Source organism: Hemibagrus wyckioides, linkage group LG05, assembly GCF_019097595.1.
Source record: "Hemibagrus wyckioides isolate EC202008001 linkage group LG05, SWU_Hwy_1.0, whole genome shotgun sequence".
Classification (NCBI taxonomy): Eukaryota; Metazoa; Chordata; class Actinopteri; order Siluriformes; family Bagridae; genus Hemibagrus; species Hemibagrus wyckioides.
The window spans coordinates 16,175,596-16,190,485 of record NC_080714.1 but is presented as its reverse complement, the minus strand read 5'-3'; the positions used below and the strand labels follow the sequence as shown (position 1 = coordinate 16,190,485).

Genomic DNA, 14,890 nt, shown 5'->3' with positions numbered 1-14,890 from the left:
AATGCATATGTGGTGCAGGTGTGGGGAAGCAGTGGAAAAGAACAAGCTCCTGATCACACCAGACCAGCGAGAGTATCAGCAGGAGCTGAAGAAGAACTACAATAGGCTGAGGGAGAACCTGAGGCCCATGCTGGAGAGAAAGATCCCTGAGCTGTATAAGCCCATCGTCAAACCCCGTTTGGAAAACAGGTACTGCATATTTTTCCTCACAAGCAATAGGGCAAAACATGAAAGCAAGGTCCTTTGTTGAAATGGTAGTTCGATATAATCATGTACACCGCTCATGCTAATGCTGTTGAAAGGAAGCTTACTTTTAGTGCATTGAACTTTATGCTAGCTGCCTTCTGAAACCTACTTTCCTGTCTTGTCTGGAACAGGGACTCAGTCAAACGACACAGCTTCCGGCGGATTCCAGAGGACAGTTCATGATGTCGTGAAAATGGAGGAGAACGAGAGGAGAAAGTTCTGTAAGAGTTTCACTGTTTGGAGTGGAAGAGTAGCTCCGCTGCTGACTTGATGCCTTCAGCAGGTTTAATGCACAGTATTAAAAGTTTATGTTCAAATTGTCAATATTGAAATATTTCAGTAGGTTGTTGTGTTGTGCCCTACATTTATCTGTCATTTTTCTTGCTGTTGTCCCACTAAAAATCTTTTAGGGATCATTTTAGCAGGTAAACTTCTAGAGCTGGTAGTTTTTAAAAAGAAATCTGGTGATTAACAACAAGCTTGGACTCAGGTTTAATTGTTAAACTTGATAGGCTGAGGAAACACCACACCATTTTTTTGTTTTTATTTTATGAACCTAGCTAGTTATATAACAGTTTATCACACTTTTAAATAATCTATTTTTACTGTAAAATATTCCAGCACCTACAGCGCTGTAGATAAAATACTTTGCCACATGCTAAATGAGACTTTTTATTGACATAGAGTCATGGGAAGAAGAAGGTACTTTCCTCACCAGTTCTGTGTTTTATTTTTATTTATCTGCGACTAAATAAGAATTGGTTAAAAAAAAAAAAAAAAACTCTGTTCACGACGACATTAAAATAACACAATAGATTTTTTAGAAACCAGAAAAATAAGTATAATCTATATTATTCAGTAACATAGATAATAACGATATTTAAAGCTCCAGGGTCCAAGCACACAGACTTGCTGAGCTGCTACAATTGTTGTCTAAGCAATCTCAGGAAGGAGAGCTATAATGTTAGGTAAAGGGCTGACTTAGGAGTCAGTTTCACTCATGATGTGTCTGTTCTGACCATGAACAGTGGTGAAATTCTCGGACCGTATGAGGAAAGGTCTAGGTAAATGTTTAGACAGGTGGGGTGAAGTTAAAAAAATGCAAAAATGACATTTAGATGGAAGCGTTTTTAGCTTGGTCGGCAGCTTCACTGTTGGATTCATTGGCCATTACAGGCAAACCGTTCGGAGTATTTAAAATTCTTTTTATACCTTTTGTGAGGCTTACTCTGGAGATGACGTGTGCCAAATTTGGCAAAAATTGAACAAGATGTTTAGGAGAAGATGGCGGAAAATCTAATTAGTTCGAAACTGATGTCATAACATGCATAGAACTCATCTTAACCAGAGAATCCAGCCATGTCTGATTTTTGGATTTTGGACACAGTGGTTAAATAATTAGGACTATAATGTACTTCTACATTAAAGAAGGCCCAAAATGTACCTGATGGTGGTGCTACAGTGTTGGCAGTATTTGGCCTAAATGTTGTCAGCATATTCCTTGAAGCCTCTGCAATGCCAAATTTCTCACCAGACGCTTCTAAGCCAGAAGAAGAAAAGGTAGAAAGACCATAGGGTGCCTACACACCTTCGCTGCTTGGTCCCCTGATGATTGATATGTGATGGGTTTGAAAACATAATTGTTATTTAGGCAATGATAAATAAAAACACAGATATTAAAAAGTACACTCTCTTTTTTCCCATGAATGTATAGACAGAAAACTTGGGGGTGAAATACCTCAAATGGTGCATCTATAAAATGATATACAGGTATCTGTTGTCTAGTGCAGTACAGCAAGAGAATAGAAAAAGTGACGTGCAAAGCGACTGTCCACATTTAAGCAGAGTGAAGTGAAGGCTGAACAGAGACAGCTTACATAACCCCAGGAAAGAAAGGCCTGTGACTTGTGTAAAGCCCACCTGCAGGAAATGGTGAGCATCCTCCGAGCAGCATGTGTTCTGCTGCACGCTCAGTGCCTCGTGGAGCGGATGGGAGGAATTTCTCACCTGCTGAGCCACTGAGGCGAAATGACTGGAATCTTGTGTACATGATGCTGCACAAGAACAGAACATTTGTTGGAAATCTCAGAAAAAAAATGTTAATGTTTGATCTAGATGTACCTGAAATCCTTAAACAGCGCCGTGCGAGCTCTCTTTCTTTAGCTAAATTTTAATAGAAGAACTGCTAGTTAAAATCATGTCTACATGAGATTACAAACTGCCCTGGTTACATTAGACATGATTCTTAATTCTTCATGCTTTTGCTGCAAGAAAATAATATATACATATATATATATATATATATATATATTTTTTTTTTAGCAGAGATATATGAAATAGATGTATATATGTTTACTTAATTTATAGAAAGTTTGGATTCTCACTGGTACGAGCAGCACTTGCTGTAGTGTTCCAATTCACACGTCCTCATTACATAACTGTTTTGGAATTTGTGGATATCATTCATGAAATAAAAAATAAAAAAAATAGAGGGTGTGTTAAGAAAATATGGATGGAGCATTGAATTACTTTTTTTTTTTTGTACATTTTCTGGATTTTTATTAACTAGAAGTGTCATTTGTTCAGGAGCATTTTATTTTTTTATTTTTGCTTTGCCAATTACAAAAACAATTGCTGATTATTCCTAAATATTCATACACCGCAGTTTACTCTTTGTTTTTCGGGAAAATAATCTGTATAGTTATGAACATCGTTGTATGTATCTGTTACACATGTTGCTGCTCTTAACACTGTGAGAACTGTGTATGGCCTTTAGCGTGTTTCTCCAGCACAATGTGGATGTAAATTTGTTTTGTATCATAATATTGCAATGCACTCAATAAAAAAAAATGTAACTGTTGAAGCCATGTTGTCTGTTTCAGCTGTAGATATGTAAAGGATAAATTAAGTTAACTGTCTTGGGAAGAATTTGGAACGCAAACAGCTTGGGCAGATTCTACACATCTCTGCGACTGGAGACGTGAACAGCATTCTTGTGAATGATAGTGCCTCACTTAGTGTTTTGATGATGGAAATCCAGTGAGTGATTAGATCCAGTGACTAAGAAGACTATATAGTCAGACTATAAGCAAATCATTTGGATACACTTTTAGAGATCCTCCATGACCTGTGGATGTAAGAATTGTCATACTGGTATAGACCACTCTTATCAGGATAGAAATATTTCATCGTAGATCTGCGAGAAGAACTTGTGTTGATTTGCAGTGAAGTTAAACCATGAGAGCAAAAATAAATGGCTCCTACATCCTTACACATCAGGATATCTGTTGAGATGTGTGTATTTGGGACCCATATATCACAAAGTAGTTCACAAAGTCAGCTGCTCTCAGTGGAGTGCCAGGGACGCCATGAAGCATTCGTGAAGCATCGTTATGATGTAGGTCTTATAGTTATTAACCTGTTTGGCTTCTCGTGTGCATTGAAAAGATCCTCAGTAATTAAAACATAAGAAGTAATGTCAGTTTGGAGTGATCATTAAATTGGAGTACAGCCAGAATAGTACTGTACACATGTAAATAATAAGCCTTATATTTAAATAGTTGGAATGTGTTCAGAAAATAAATCTGTACTGCTTGAGGAGGTCTGTGAAATTTATTTTGGAATCCAGGGCTGTAAACTTCCAATAAATGCATTGCAGATGAGTTTCTCCTACCGGGCGCGGGCAATGACGTATTTTAATATGCGACACAATATGAGCAGCTTCCTTCTGTTGGTAATCCGGTGGTGTTATTTTCTCTTTCTACCCGTATTCCTGAAAATCCCGCCCCCCTGTGGTGGGATTGGCTAAATTGTTCGTTCTCGAAGGGTTTTCTCCAATCAGACACACGGAATGCGGCATGGACTTCAAATCCTAGTGCAGGAGGCGGGATGTTATGGTTCCGGATTGCGGATGGGGAAAATAACACCGGTTACTGAGTGATACAGGTTTGTGGAAGCAGCAACATGGTGCACTCTTTCAGGCGTTTACTTTGTTGATCTCCAAACTGTTTGTGATTTCCTCACGAGATATTTTGAGAGTTAACAACTGTGTATAAATTAGCGCAGGCTTTAAATAAGGCTAAAAGCAGGCTAATGAGAGGCATGTGTTCCCAAGCTGATGGAAAACTCACAGTTAAAGTTGTTTGCTAGACTTTATATAAAGTAATACTGGCACCGTGATGGTTTTGTAATTGACTTTACATTGCTGACTTATGCACAAATTCTGGCGGTGTTTATTAAAAAATATATAAGTGTTCACTATTCTAACGAAGCCCACGGAAATCTATCTTCAGGGTGCATTCAAGGAACCGAGTTGTCATGGAGGGTTTTCTAGGTGCCGTGAACAGCGTTACCAAGTCTTTGCCTGCTACTGCGATGTTGAGTGAATTAATGAACGACACTTCACGCGTTTCTTTTGATCATATGCAGATATATATTTAATGTAGTGAAATGTCCACCAGATATACGTTTCTGCTATCTCATACGTTATAGCAGCTATAAAGAGCAAAGCTTTGTCCTAAATACTGCTTTATTGTGGGAACTTCATACCTTTATGAAGTACTGACACAATCCAGTCCATCCATAAATGTTAATTAATGCAAATCTACACCATGTCGGTGATTAGACATATTTCTTAATTATGAAATAAACAGAAAAGCAACATATTGTTTATTATCCCTGAATTCTCTGTAATGAACACCATTCAAGTCCCTCCATCCATCCAGCCAGCCATTCTTTACACTGCTTACACTGGTTATCAGTGATTAGTCAATGGGAAGGTTGGACCATGCAAGCCTAACTCTGTCAGGTTTTATACACTGGTAGTTAGTTGACCGGACCTGTTCTCTCAACTCATATAACCAACAGCTGTGATGTGAGCTAGAAAACTGTATTGAGTGTGAGACTCAATAATATTAGAGACTAATATCTGCTCAGAAAGTTGCCAGAGTGAACAATAATACTTGTTTTCTTGTTCATCTTTCTGTCAGAATTCAGATGAAACATCCCATGCTCTCTCACTTTTAGCAGTGAGATTTACGGTGTAGAATGCATGAAGCAAAAGTAATAATGTACTACGCTATACAGCCAAAAGTATGAAACCTGACCATGACACCATGGACCATGATATGTGTCCATTCCAAACCCATAGGCGTTAACACAGGAGTTTGTTCCACTTTGCTGTTGTAATATTCTCCACTCTTCTGTGAAGGCTTTCCACCAGATTTTGGCTTTGGGAATTTGCTCATGCAGTCACAAGTGCATTAGTGATATTGGGTAGTGATGTTGGGCAAGGACACTTGGTGCGCAGTCGGCATTCCAGTTCACCCCGAAGCTGCTCAGTGGGGTTGAGGTCAGGGTTCTGTGCAGGCCACTCGAGTTCTTTGACACTAACCTTGACAACCCATGTCTTTATGGACCTTGCTCTGTGCACATCATTGTCATGATGGGACATGTAAGGCTTTTAGTTTCATTGAAACAAATTCTTCAGAGCCATCTGAGACAATTGTGTGCTTCTAAATTTGTGCCAACAGCTTGGGGAAAGCCTTTGTATGGGTGCGATGGTCAGGTGTCCACATACTTTTGGCCATGTACTGCATTTATGACTCATTATTCTTCATTTTCAGAGTGACATTACTCAAGGCCTGGAGTATTAATATACATGTCAGTGACCATGCAATTATTATCCGAACATTATTTGCATCATACCATGCACTGAGACGTTATCCTGACCTGAAAATTACACATATGTTTCAACACATATGTTGAAAGATGGAGTCTAATCAGCAGGACGATCTGGAGCCCAATAAGGACGATCTGCCTTTGAGAGCTAACACAAATCATATCCTGGTCAGACACTATGTGCTGGACCTCAGTGTTGACTTTCAGACAGAGGTCATTGGAGGCAGTATTGTCCTGTTCCTAGAGCCTTGTAAAGGACCCGGCAGGACAGAGGAGGTAGACTTGGTGTCCAAAAACAAGACAGAAGAACTAAACACTCCATATGTTCATGGTGAAAATGCCAGAGGCTTTAGAAGTGCATCTGAAATCATAGTATCACAAGGAAGCCAAAATGATGCCAGTAACACCTCATGGGATGATGCGAGTAAAGACTTCACCTTGATTTTAGACTGTTGTGACCTGGTTGTGTCCAAAGTGGAAGAAGTGGATGTATGTACTGTTTCTGAACTCTGGAACCTTCTAGAGGTTGACAAGGTGCCTCTGGACTCCACTCAGAGTTCATCATTTGCTTTAGTGCAGAGGCTCATGTCTATTCCTTCAGCCAGATGGAGACAGCAGCAGGATCTGTATCTCCAGTGCAGCTGTGCCCAGGCTGTCAATACAACCGAGCCTTTACTTTTTCACATGGACCAGTGGAGTCTTCAAATCAGGAAGAAGGGGGTTCGATCCCCTCATGCCTTCCCTCGTGCACTCAGGATCTGGTACAAGACAAAGCCTTCAGGAGGCTCTGTGAGGTGGACCAAGGACCAGGATGGCAGGTAAGCACACAAATTTTACTAATAATTCCCTGTATAAAGAATTAAGTATACTTGATTTGTTTTGTTATCAATAGTAATACTGGTTACTAGGCATTTTAATATTTTCACTATTTACTCCACCATGTTTCTTCAGACCAGGCTCATTATATGGCCTAAAAACATCCAAAAATCCACACTCTGATTATTTAATGATCCTCAGTCTGATTTCCTGAAAGTCTGTGAAACACACCCTAAATTGTTTTTACACTACCAAATCATTCCTTTCTCTTCACTCACTGCTAGTCAGGGTTATAGTAGGCCCCAAGCCTTTCTTGGGATCATTGAGTGAGAGGTGGGAATATACTGTTGGATGAGACAACAGTTCATTTCAGTGCACCAAGCACACACTTTCACACTTATTTTCTCCTAGAGCCATTTAGCATTAGCCACCAACTGTCATGTTTACACAAATCGGAAGGAAAACTAGAGGCAGGAATGTCATACAAATCTCCATAGAGATAGTAGCTCAGGATCGACCCAGGCATGATATCAGGTTTTCCCTGATACCATCCACCAGTAATTAATATTCATAAAGCACAACCGCAATGTTCATTAATATTCATTAGTTAATTTATTACCTAATAGTCTTTTGTACCTAGTTCCAGTTTTAGACCAGAGCTTAAATTCGCTGATTAGTTGCATGATTAAAAGCATGTGATTTGACTTGGACTTTGTTGTGTGGGTTGAGATACTGTCTGGGTGTGTGAGGGTGTGCTTGTATGTTAATGGGTCAATTACAGTGACTTAATGAAAAGGATTTCTTGCATGACAGATAAAATTCTAAAAATGGAGAGCTTTTGAACTGCCGAAACCACTCTAGGTTCATATTTTCTCTAAAAAAGACTCTAATCTGTGGTGATTAATGTTGTGCATGCTGCGTAGCTGCAATCAGCCAATATGAAAATTCTTTTTTTTTTTTTACCTTGTTACCATGGAAACAGCTCAAATAATAGGTCAGATTTGAATAAACGCAAATGATCCTGTATTTTTTCTTTTACGTTGTGTTTAGATGTTGTGTTTACACCATGGGTTCACCAATCAACAACAGGGCTCTGTTCCCGTGCCAAGAACCACCTGTTGCAATGTCAACGTGGCAAGCCCATGTGAAAGCCCAGTGTGAATATATGGTTCTGATGAGTGGTGAGAATCAGGCTGTTCCAGTCCCTGACAAGACAGGTCCAATAAACACCACTAATAATTTGTGTTTTCAGCTAAATGACTACACCAACCCGTGTCTCCTGGATAACAGCTATTTCCTCTCCATTTATCAGGATTTTTAGAGTGGGATTATTACGTGACGATGCCAATGCCTGCCTCGACTTTTACTATAGCTGTTGGTAAGTGGCAGGAAGCCAAATCATTGCCTCACAACCATGAAGAGGTGAAAAGTGAGGAGCCTTGTGCAAAATCAGACTGGTGAGTTATTGCTCTCCCTTCAGCATGTGATGTGAAGTTGTTTTTGTCGTATTGAAACCATTGACGCTTGTGTATTACAGCAAAAAATTCGATTATCCACAAAGTTGGAGTGAAAACCAAAGCTCACATTTAACGGAGGAAGATGAGAAGAAGTTTTGCGCCCATGTAGATTATCCATGTCGTTTCATGCACAGAGGTCCAATCACTCAGGCAGTCATACCCCATCGGGTTTTTGCCCCATCCTGTCACCTGAAAAAGGCTGAATCTACGCTTGTGCCTCTTTTACCATTCTGTTTGGCTGCTGCTCACTCTGTATTAGGCATCCACCCATTCTCACGCCTGGATGTGCTCATTGTTCCTCCAGGGTTCTCCAGTCTGGGCATGGCCAGGTAGGTCTGTTTGGTGGCTTTATTATACATTCTCCATCATGTGTAAAACAACGTAATTGCCAGGTCCATGTGTTTCCTGTGAAACCAAATAGCATTAAAAAGATAAGCATCAGTAACATCATTCCCAGTCAGCAGTAATCCTTGTTGTCTTTTGTGCATACTTTCCATGTTTACTCTGCATTGTGTTTCTGGTATTTTCCACTGATAGCTTGGACGTTGATCTGAGAAGGAACATTAATGCACCTAGCATTGTGTCTCAGTTCCTTTGGCAGTCAGTGAACTATGTAACTTGTACCAGACACTATTTTAGGTGTTTAACAAACACATTAACCCTTTATGTTTAGTCTTTGTAGAGGAGGCTTTTTTGAACAAACAGTTGAAAATCCAATCTGCTTTGAAATCAAAAACCAATTATCTCTGCAGATTACCAGTATTTATATGTTATGCATGTTAAATACTTTTGTGTACCGCTCACTGTATTTGAGGAAGTCTGACAGTTCTTGGTTTTAAAAGATTTCTTTCTTTCTTTCTTTCTTTCTTTCTTTCTTTCTTTCTTTCTTTCTTTCTTTCTTTCTTTCTTTCTTTCTTTCTTTCTTTCTTTCTTTCTTTCTTTCTTATTATTTTTTTAGGGTTTTATTATATAAGTGAAAAATATTTAGCATAGTTTTTGCTCTAAAGTGATTAAGCAAATTGTGCAAAAAGAGCAGTAATGTTTTTTTGTAATGTATTCCTGTTTATAATATATTACGGAACATGCTTTCTCAAGCTTTGCATATTTTAATAATATTTTAAGTAAATAAAGGCTCAATTTAAACAGAGCAGCATGCCTTATAATTTGGAATGACTCATATCCTGAAAAATAAGCAAAAATGCAAGAAGGGAGGCTGTTTAGCTGCACGTCGACTAAACATACACTTGGGTGGCCGTTAGGTGTGTTCTCGTGCTTCCCACCATCTCTCTGGCCAGGATTCCATGTTCCACAGGAAATAAAGTCATTACACACTGCCTTCGGCAGGTTCCAGTCATTTACCAGGGAGAAAAAGTCTCAATCTAATGAGTAGTAGTAGGTATATAATCTATGGGGTGGTCGTACAGCCACTGTATTTCTTTTTCTTTTTCAAATTTCGCTTGCCTCGTTTGCCTATGACCCAAGATTAAACAAGAAACTCCACAGTTGTTTGAGTTGACATCTGGAGGAAATTTATCTTATATTAGTCACCTCACAGTTTATTATAACCTGGATTTTACTAACAGACACTGGATGACAGCAGTAATGTTGTTAGTGAAAGAAACAGATTGTCATTCCTTCCTTCCTTTTGCACTGTGCGAGTCCCAGCAGTAGTTGGGTCACCTCCTCTGGGAATGTTACAGTCCTCCAGGTCTTATTTTAAAAAGTCAGGTCGAACCAAATCTGAGGAAGTAGAGTGGTCAACAAATTTGGGCTAGGGGCGGGAGAGGGGTGCTTTGAGATGCCATTCCCCCAGGATGTGGGAGAGGATGTGTGGATTATTTCCAGCAACAAAAGCCATTAGCTCCTGGAACTACTTCAGAGAAAGGAGCTATTTAATCTAAAAACTGGGAAGTATGTGGGCTTGAGTCCTTGGGGCCAAGCCAGATGCTGTTTTTATATCATGCTAGTTCATTTATAGTCAGGGTTTGGGACACAGTAAACAGGGGGGCATCGTTCTTTAGTGAGATAAGAAAAAAGGGGAGGGCAGGAAACTAAAGATTAAAGTGTGTGTGTGTGTGTGTGCTTTGTTTTTTCCCCACTGTACCCACATAACCTCTCTGTTCTCTCAGCATCATGATAAAAAAAAGGGCCCACAGAAAACTTATCACAAAACCTCTTCCTGTAGCAGCATTATCCATGTGTTGATTCTAGAATGTCATAGGAAAGATATCTGGGATGCATGTGCCAGTCGCTCTGGTGCGTATTGTTGAAAAGTCACGTAGAGCAGTTCTAGCCATCGGCCTGAGTGATGTAATAACACATGCAGAGGAATGTTTATCTCCTCATCTCCGGCACGTCATGACGCAGGCGTTGATTAAGACACACAGGAAGGGCCTGTCCTTTTTCCTGGTCTTTTGAATCGACTTAAATTGTGTCCCATACAATTTTTTTTATGCAGTAGCAGGACATAGTTGGAATATTTTTAGTTTCAGATGTGCAAATATGGGCAACGGTTGCTCTCGGATAGGAATTCCTCAATTCTGGACAAACAAATGGCCTGTTTTTACACACAGTGCAAAAGGAGTGTGGTGCTACACAATGTATTTTAAAGAAAAATCAAAAGAGATTACTTCTTTGTTTTTATCAGTTAGTAATATGTTGTGGGGAAAAAGGTATCACTATCATTTAAAGGAACCATTTAGCAGAAAGTTAAAGAATTTTGGACTTGTTTCAAGATGCCTACTAGTCAGACATGATTAGTAATATACTGCATTTACCTTGCTAAAGTCAGAGTAATGTAAAAAATAAATTGTAAAGTAAGAGTTGTAGCAGCAGTTTTTACACTTGCTCAAGTACCTTTAGACAAATTTACATGTGTTTTATTTTATTGCACTTAGTTAATCAACTCACTACATTTATTCTGTAGTTATATTTTAAATTCTGTCGAGTTTATAGTGGAGTAGATTCTGTAATACCATTGCACCATGGAGTGAGCATATGTAGTGACTAGGGAGACATGAGATTTTGCAGCTGGTTCATTAATACTGCTGGTAAATTGAAAAAAAAAAAAAAAAACCTTTTTACAAAGTGACATTTTTTACAGTTCATGCTGAATATGATACATCTGTATAATGCCTTGTTTATTTTCCCTGTGGCAGACTAAAATTATAGGCTAGTTAATATTCTAGCCTCCTGCTTGGGGAGCTTTTTTCCGTAGACACTTACTGAAGTAATTATTTGTAATTATTAGGATATTTTTTTTTTTTAATAACCACACTTCGGTAAAATATTTGGCTACAATATTGACCTCTGGTCTAATGTTATATCAGGCTTCCTCTTTCACAACCTTACCAAACACTTCTGTCAAACATTAACCAACATAAATAGCACATCATGGGCAATTACCAAGCAATTACATTCGTTTCTGTAATAGTAGCTGACCTTATATAGGCTGGAAGTTCTTGCAGATCTTAAAAGTATTCACTATTGGTGTTTTCAGACCATTTTAAGCTTTTTTTTGCTGTATGTGTCAGGTGAGGTGAAGTATTCTGAGAATTAACAAGTCATAAAACCATCCTTTAGGATCAGACTCTCGTAAAACTGCCACCCACCAAGTGTTTTATGTTCCCCACCTGCTGTATGGCCTCATGAAAAATTACCAGAAGGTCTTTACCGTTTCATTTGTCTTCTGAAGCTTGAAAAAAGTCGTTGTTTTCTATAGGTAGGGTGTGGTTATACCTGTCTATAGAAAGGCTGAAAGAAAGAAGATTAACCCAGAGGCAGAATGTATAGGGAGGTCCTGGCTAGGTGGACTTGCTGGCTGTATTTCAGTCTCACCTGTTCCACAATATAAGGTGGACATCCCTTAACTGTAAAAGAGAATTTTAATTCACAGGGAACTGCTTACAGGGAATTTACTCTTAGCTGGATGCTGTATATCCATGTCTAAAGCCCTATGAAGAAGCCCTGTCAGCCATAGTAAAAGTACCTGAGGTATGCATAAGTACCTTGTATGCATAAATCGACAATGCCTATATTCATTTGTGGTTGTGTAACAGGTATTGCTACCTCACAGCTCCATGGTGCCTAATTCAATCCTGAGGTTCTATTTGCATCGCTAAATTGTCCCTGATTCTCAATGTATGTGTGTGCGTGTGAATCAGTGTGTGTACGGTGCTTTGTGATAGGCTTTGTGATCCCCTGCCAGTATGGGACAGGCTCCAGATTCACAGTGAATAAATGATTGAGTGATTGAACTAATCAATCAATCAATCAATCAATCAATCGAATGGAGTGCAGAAATGTTATGTAGGCTTATACCAGGGTTTTGTACCAGCATGTCAGTGTTAAAATATTATCGAATTATATATTTAACTGTTGACTAGCATTCCTTGTGTGATTTAACTGGAAATATATTAGGAAGTCATTTTTAAGTATTGCACTTGAATTCCTCACACACTTTTGAGGGTTCAGGGTCACGGTGGATCCAGTGTCTACCTGAGAAACACTGAGGCAGGATCCACCTGGGATAGGATGCCACTCCACTGCCCTATTGCACTAGAATAGATTTTCATTCAGCAGTTTTCAGTTAAGTGAGTCAAAAATTAGTAGTTGGGTTCAGGTGTAGCTGTGATTTTAGTTCAGTGCTACTTTATAGTTGTCATGTCTTCATGGATTGCTACTAGCACATTGAAGCAAGCTGTGCACGAGAAATGGATTATTTAACATTATGGAGAAAAGGTGGTTCTGTTACAGATTTGGGGACATAAATTACCTGTCTATTGTGCCACTGGATTATTAGATACCAATTATTGTGAAGTACGTTTCTATCAAGTGCCATAGATGACACCCCAATTTGAAAAACAATGCAACAACAATTTGAAACATAAAACACAGAGTGCAAATGCAAAGGGGTTGCCCTTGTGTCATTGTACACACTGGAGCAACTAATTTGAAGCTGTATAACTGCTTAAAATGGGAACCCTTTGGGTAGGCTTAATTATCATGAAGCTGCTAATGTTAGGCAAATTAGCACTAGACCCTTGTTTAATTGTAAATGTTTATAAAATCATGTTATGTCTGATTGGATATGCTAATTAGATGTCACTTAAAATCTAGATAACCAGACAGTGAAGTGCTCAGCCGCATTATTTCTTACACAGCATTATTTCTTACATTTCTTACCTCCTAAAAAATGAAAGAAAATATGTACGCAGACAAGTGACATATTGAAAGAGAAAAAATCATGCTGGGCTGATAAAGTTGTTCTAAGTGACCACATTATGATGAAACATTTCTACCTTGATGGGCATGGTCCTTGCAGATGATCCTGCCACCATCTACAGGAAACAAGGGCTCACTGAATGGTTTGATGAGTCTTACATAATGGGACTCATGTTTGGCAGATAGAAACCCAGGTGAACAATAGCATGTGATTTTGAACCAGTATGTTGGTGAGCACACTCAACCAATCGTCAGAACACCCACTGAAGGAATATCTTTTAGAATAATGGAGTTTATATCTCCAGTTTACTTCGAGTGATGTAAGCTTATCACTGAGGTTGTTTTGGTGAGTCGCTTTTGCCCCTTACTAAGACACCTTATGTTGGTTTTTCTTTTCATTTGTCACATCGCTCTCTATATATATTTGAAAGTAAAGTCCACCCACGCTACTAGTGGCAGCTGGAACTAGATAACTTTGCGTCTGCTATCTTAGATCATACCTTTGAAGGCCTCCTTTTTTCTGTTGATTATCCCCACAGAACTTTTAAAGCTTATAATTCCATGTAATACCTTGTTCGTGACCTGTCTGCATCTCTTTGAAGAAACCTGGCATTATTTCTAGGATGTGTTCAGCCCTAGGCTTCAGGGCCGTATGTTTGCTCACTTGAGCTGATCAAGCACTCTTAAAATGACCATATGGGGGAAGGAGAGCCGAGTCCCAGGGGTGCAGGGTATAATGTGGGCGATGGACGTGAAGCTTTTGGAATGTGCCGGACCAGCCAGGCCTAAAGGGAGGCTGAGATAACACCATTTAAATAGTGTTCTCATTCTTTCTTTCAATCTCTCTCTCTCTTTCTCTCTCTTTCTCTCTCTCTCTCTTACACACACACAGACAGACACACACACACACTCTTTCTCTGAGGCTCCTTTCTTTCTCTCCTCCACTCCTCTATGATTGCTGAGTAACCTAAGAAGTGTGCGACAGAAACCGAGTCTTTTAGAGCAAAGGGACTTTGGCACGAAAGACAGCTGTTAATCAAATTGTCAGGGATGAGGCGTTTTTCTCTGAAAGTCTTTAGTGAGGGAATTTTTTGCTCCCCCCTTTACATTCCAGCCACCATGTGTACACACAAACCCCAGCAAATGAAAGAATGCTGAGCAGGCCTGCACCTGGAATAAAGTTGGTTCCTTTCAAAAAAACGTTTAATAGCCACAAAGGCAAGACATTCAGCTTGTTGTTATGCGTTCCCTTTCTGTCATGCTTTCTCTTTTCCACTATTACTTTTTTTTCCAAGCTCATTTTTGGGCTTACTGTTATGTTCCGATGTGTCCTTTTAATGAAGATAGCATGGCTCAATGTAGAATGCACACTGTTATTGTAAGTATATTCTTGCCTAGTTATCAGGGGG

The 14,890-nt window shown here is 39.2% G+C and overlaps 2 protein-coding genes across 6 annotated transcripts in view; both read left to right on the top strand.

The window, feature by feature from the left end:
* dock8 (dedicator of cytokinesis 8) overlaps positions 1-3,109 on the top strand; it is a 58,214-nt gene extending 55,105 nt beyond the window's left edge. For both annotated transcript variants that reach the window (XM_058389118.1, XM_058389119.1), the window contains 2 exons: positions 19-189; positions 378-3,109. In XM_058389118.1, coding sequence (XP_058245101.1) covers positions 19-189; positions 378-429 — 223 coding nt within the window. In that variant the 3' untranslated portion in view covers positions 430-3,109. The remainder of the gene's footprint in view (positions 1-18; positions 190-377) is intronic.
* Positions 3,110-4,092: 983 nt separating this feature from the next.
* Positions 4,093-14,890, top strand: part of aopep (aminopeptidase O (putative)) — a 70,104-nt gene continuing 59,306 nt past the window's right edge. Inside the window, exons 1-5 of one of the 4 annotated variants that reach the window (XM_058389353.1) lie at positions 4,093-4,191; positions 5,871-6,743; positions 7,792-7,958; positions 8,054-8,198; positions 8,279-8,587. In XM_058389353.1, coding sequence (XP_058245336.1) covers positions 6,016-6,743; positions 7,792-7,958; positions 8,054-8,198; positions 8,279-8,587 — 1,349 coding nt within the window. In that variant the 5' untranslated portion in view covers positions 4,093-4,191; positions 5,871-6,015. Of the gene's footprint in view, positions 4,192-4,216; positions 6,744-7,791; positions 7,959-8,053; positions 8,199-8,278; positions 8,588-14,890 lie in introns of those variants that run through there. The other 3 variants (XM_058389352.1, XM_058389354.1, XM_058389355.1) reach the window with 3 other exon arrangements.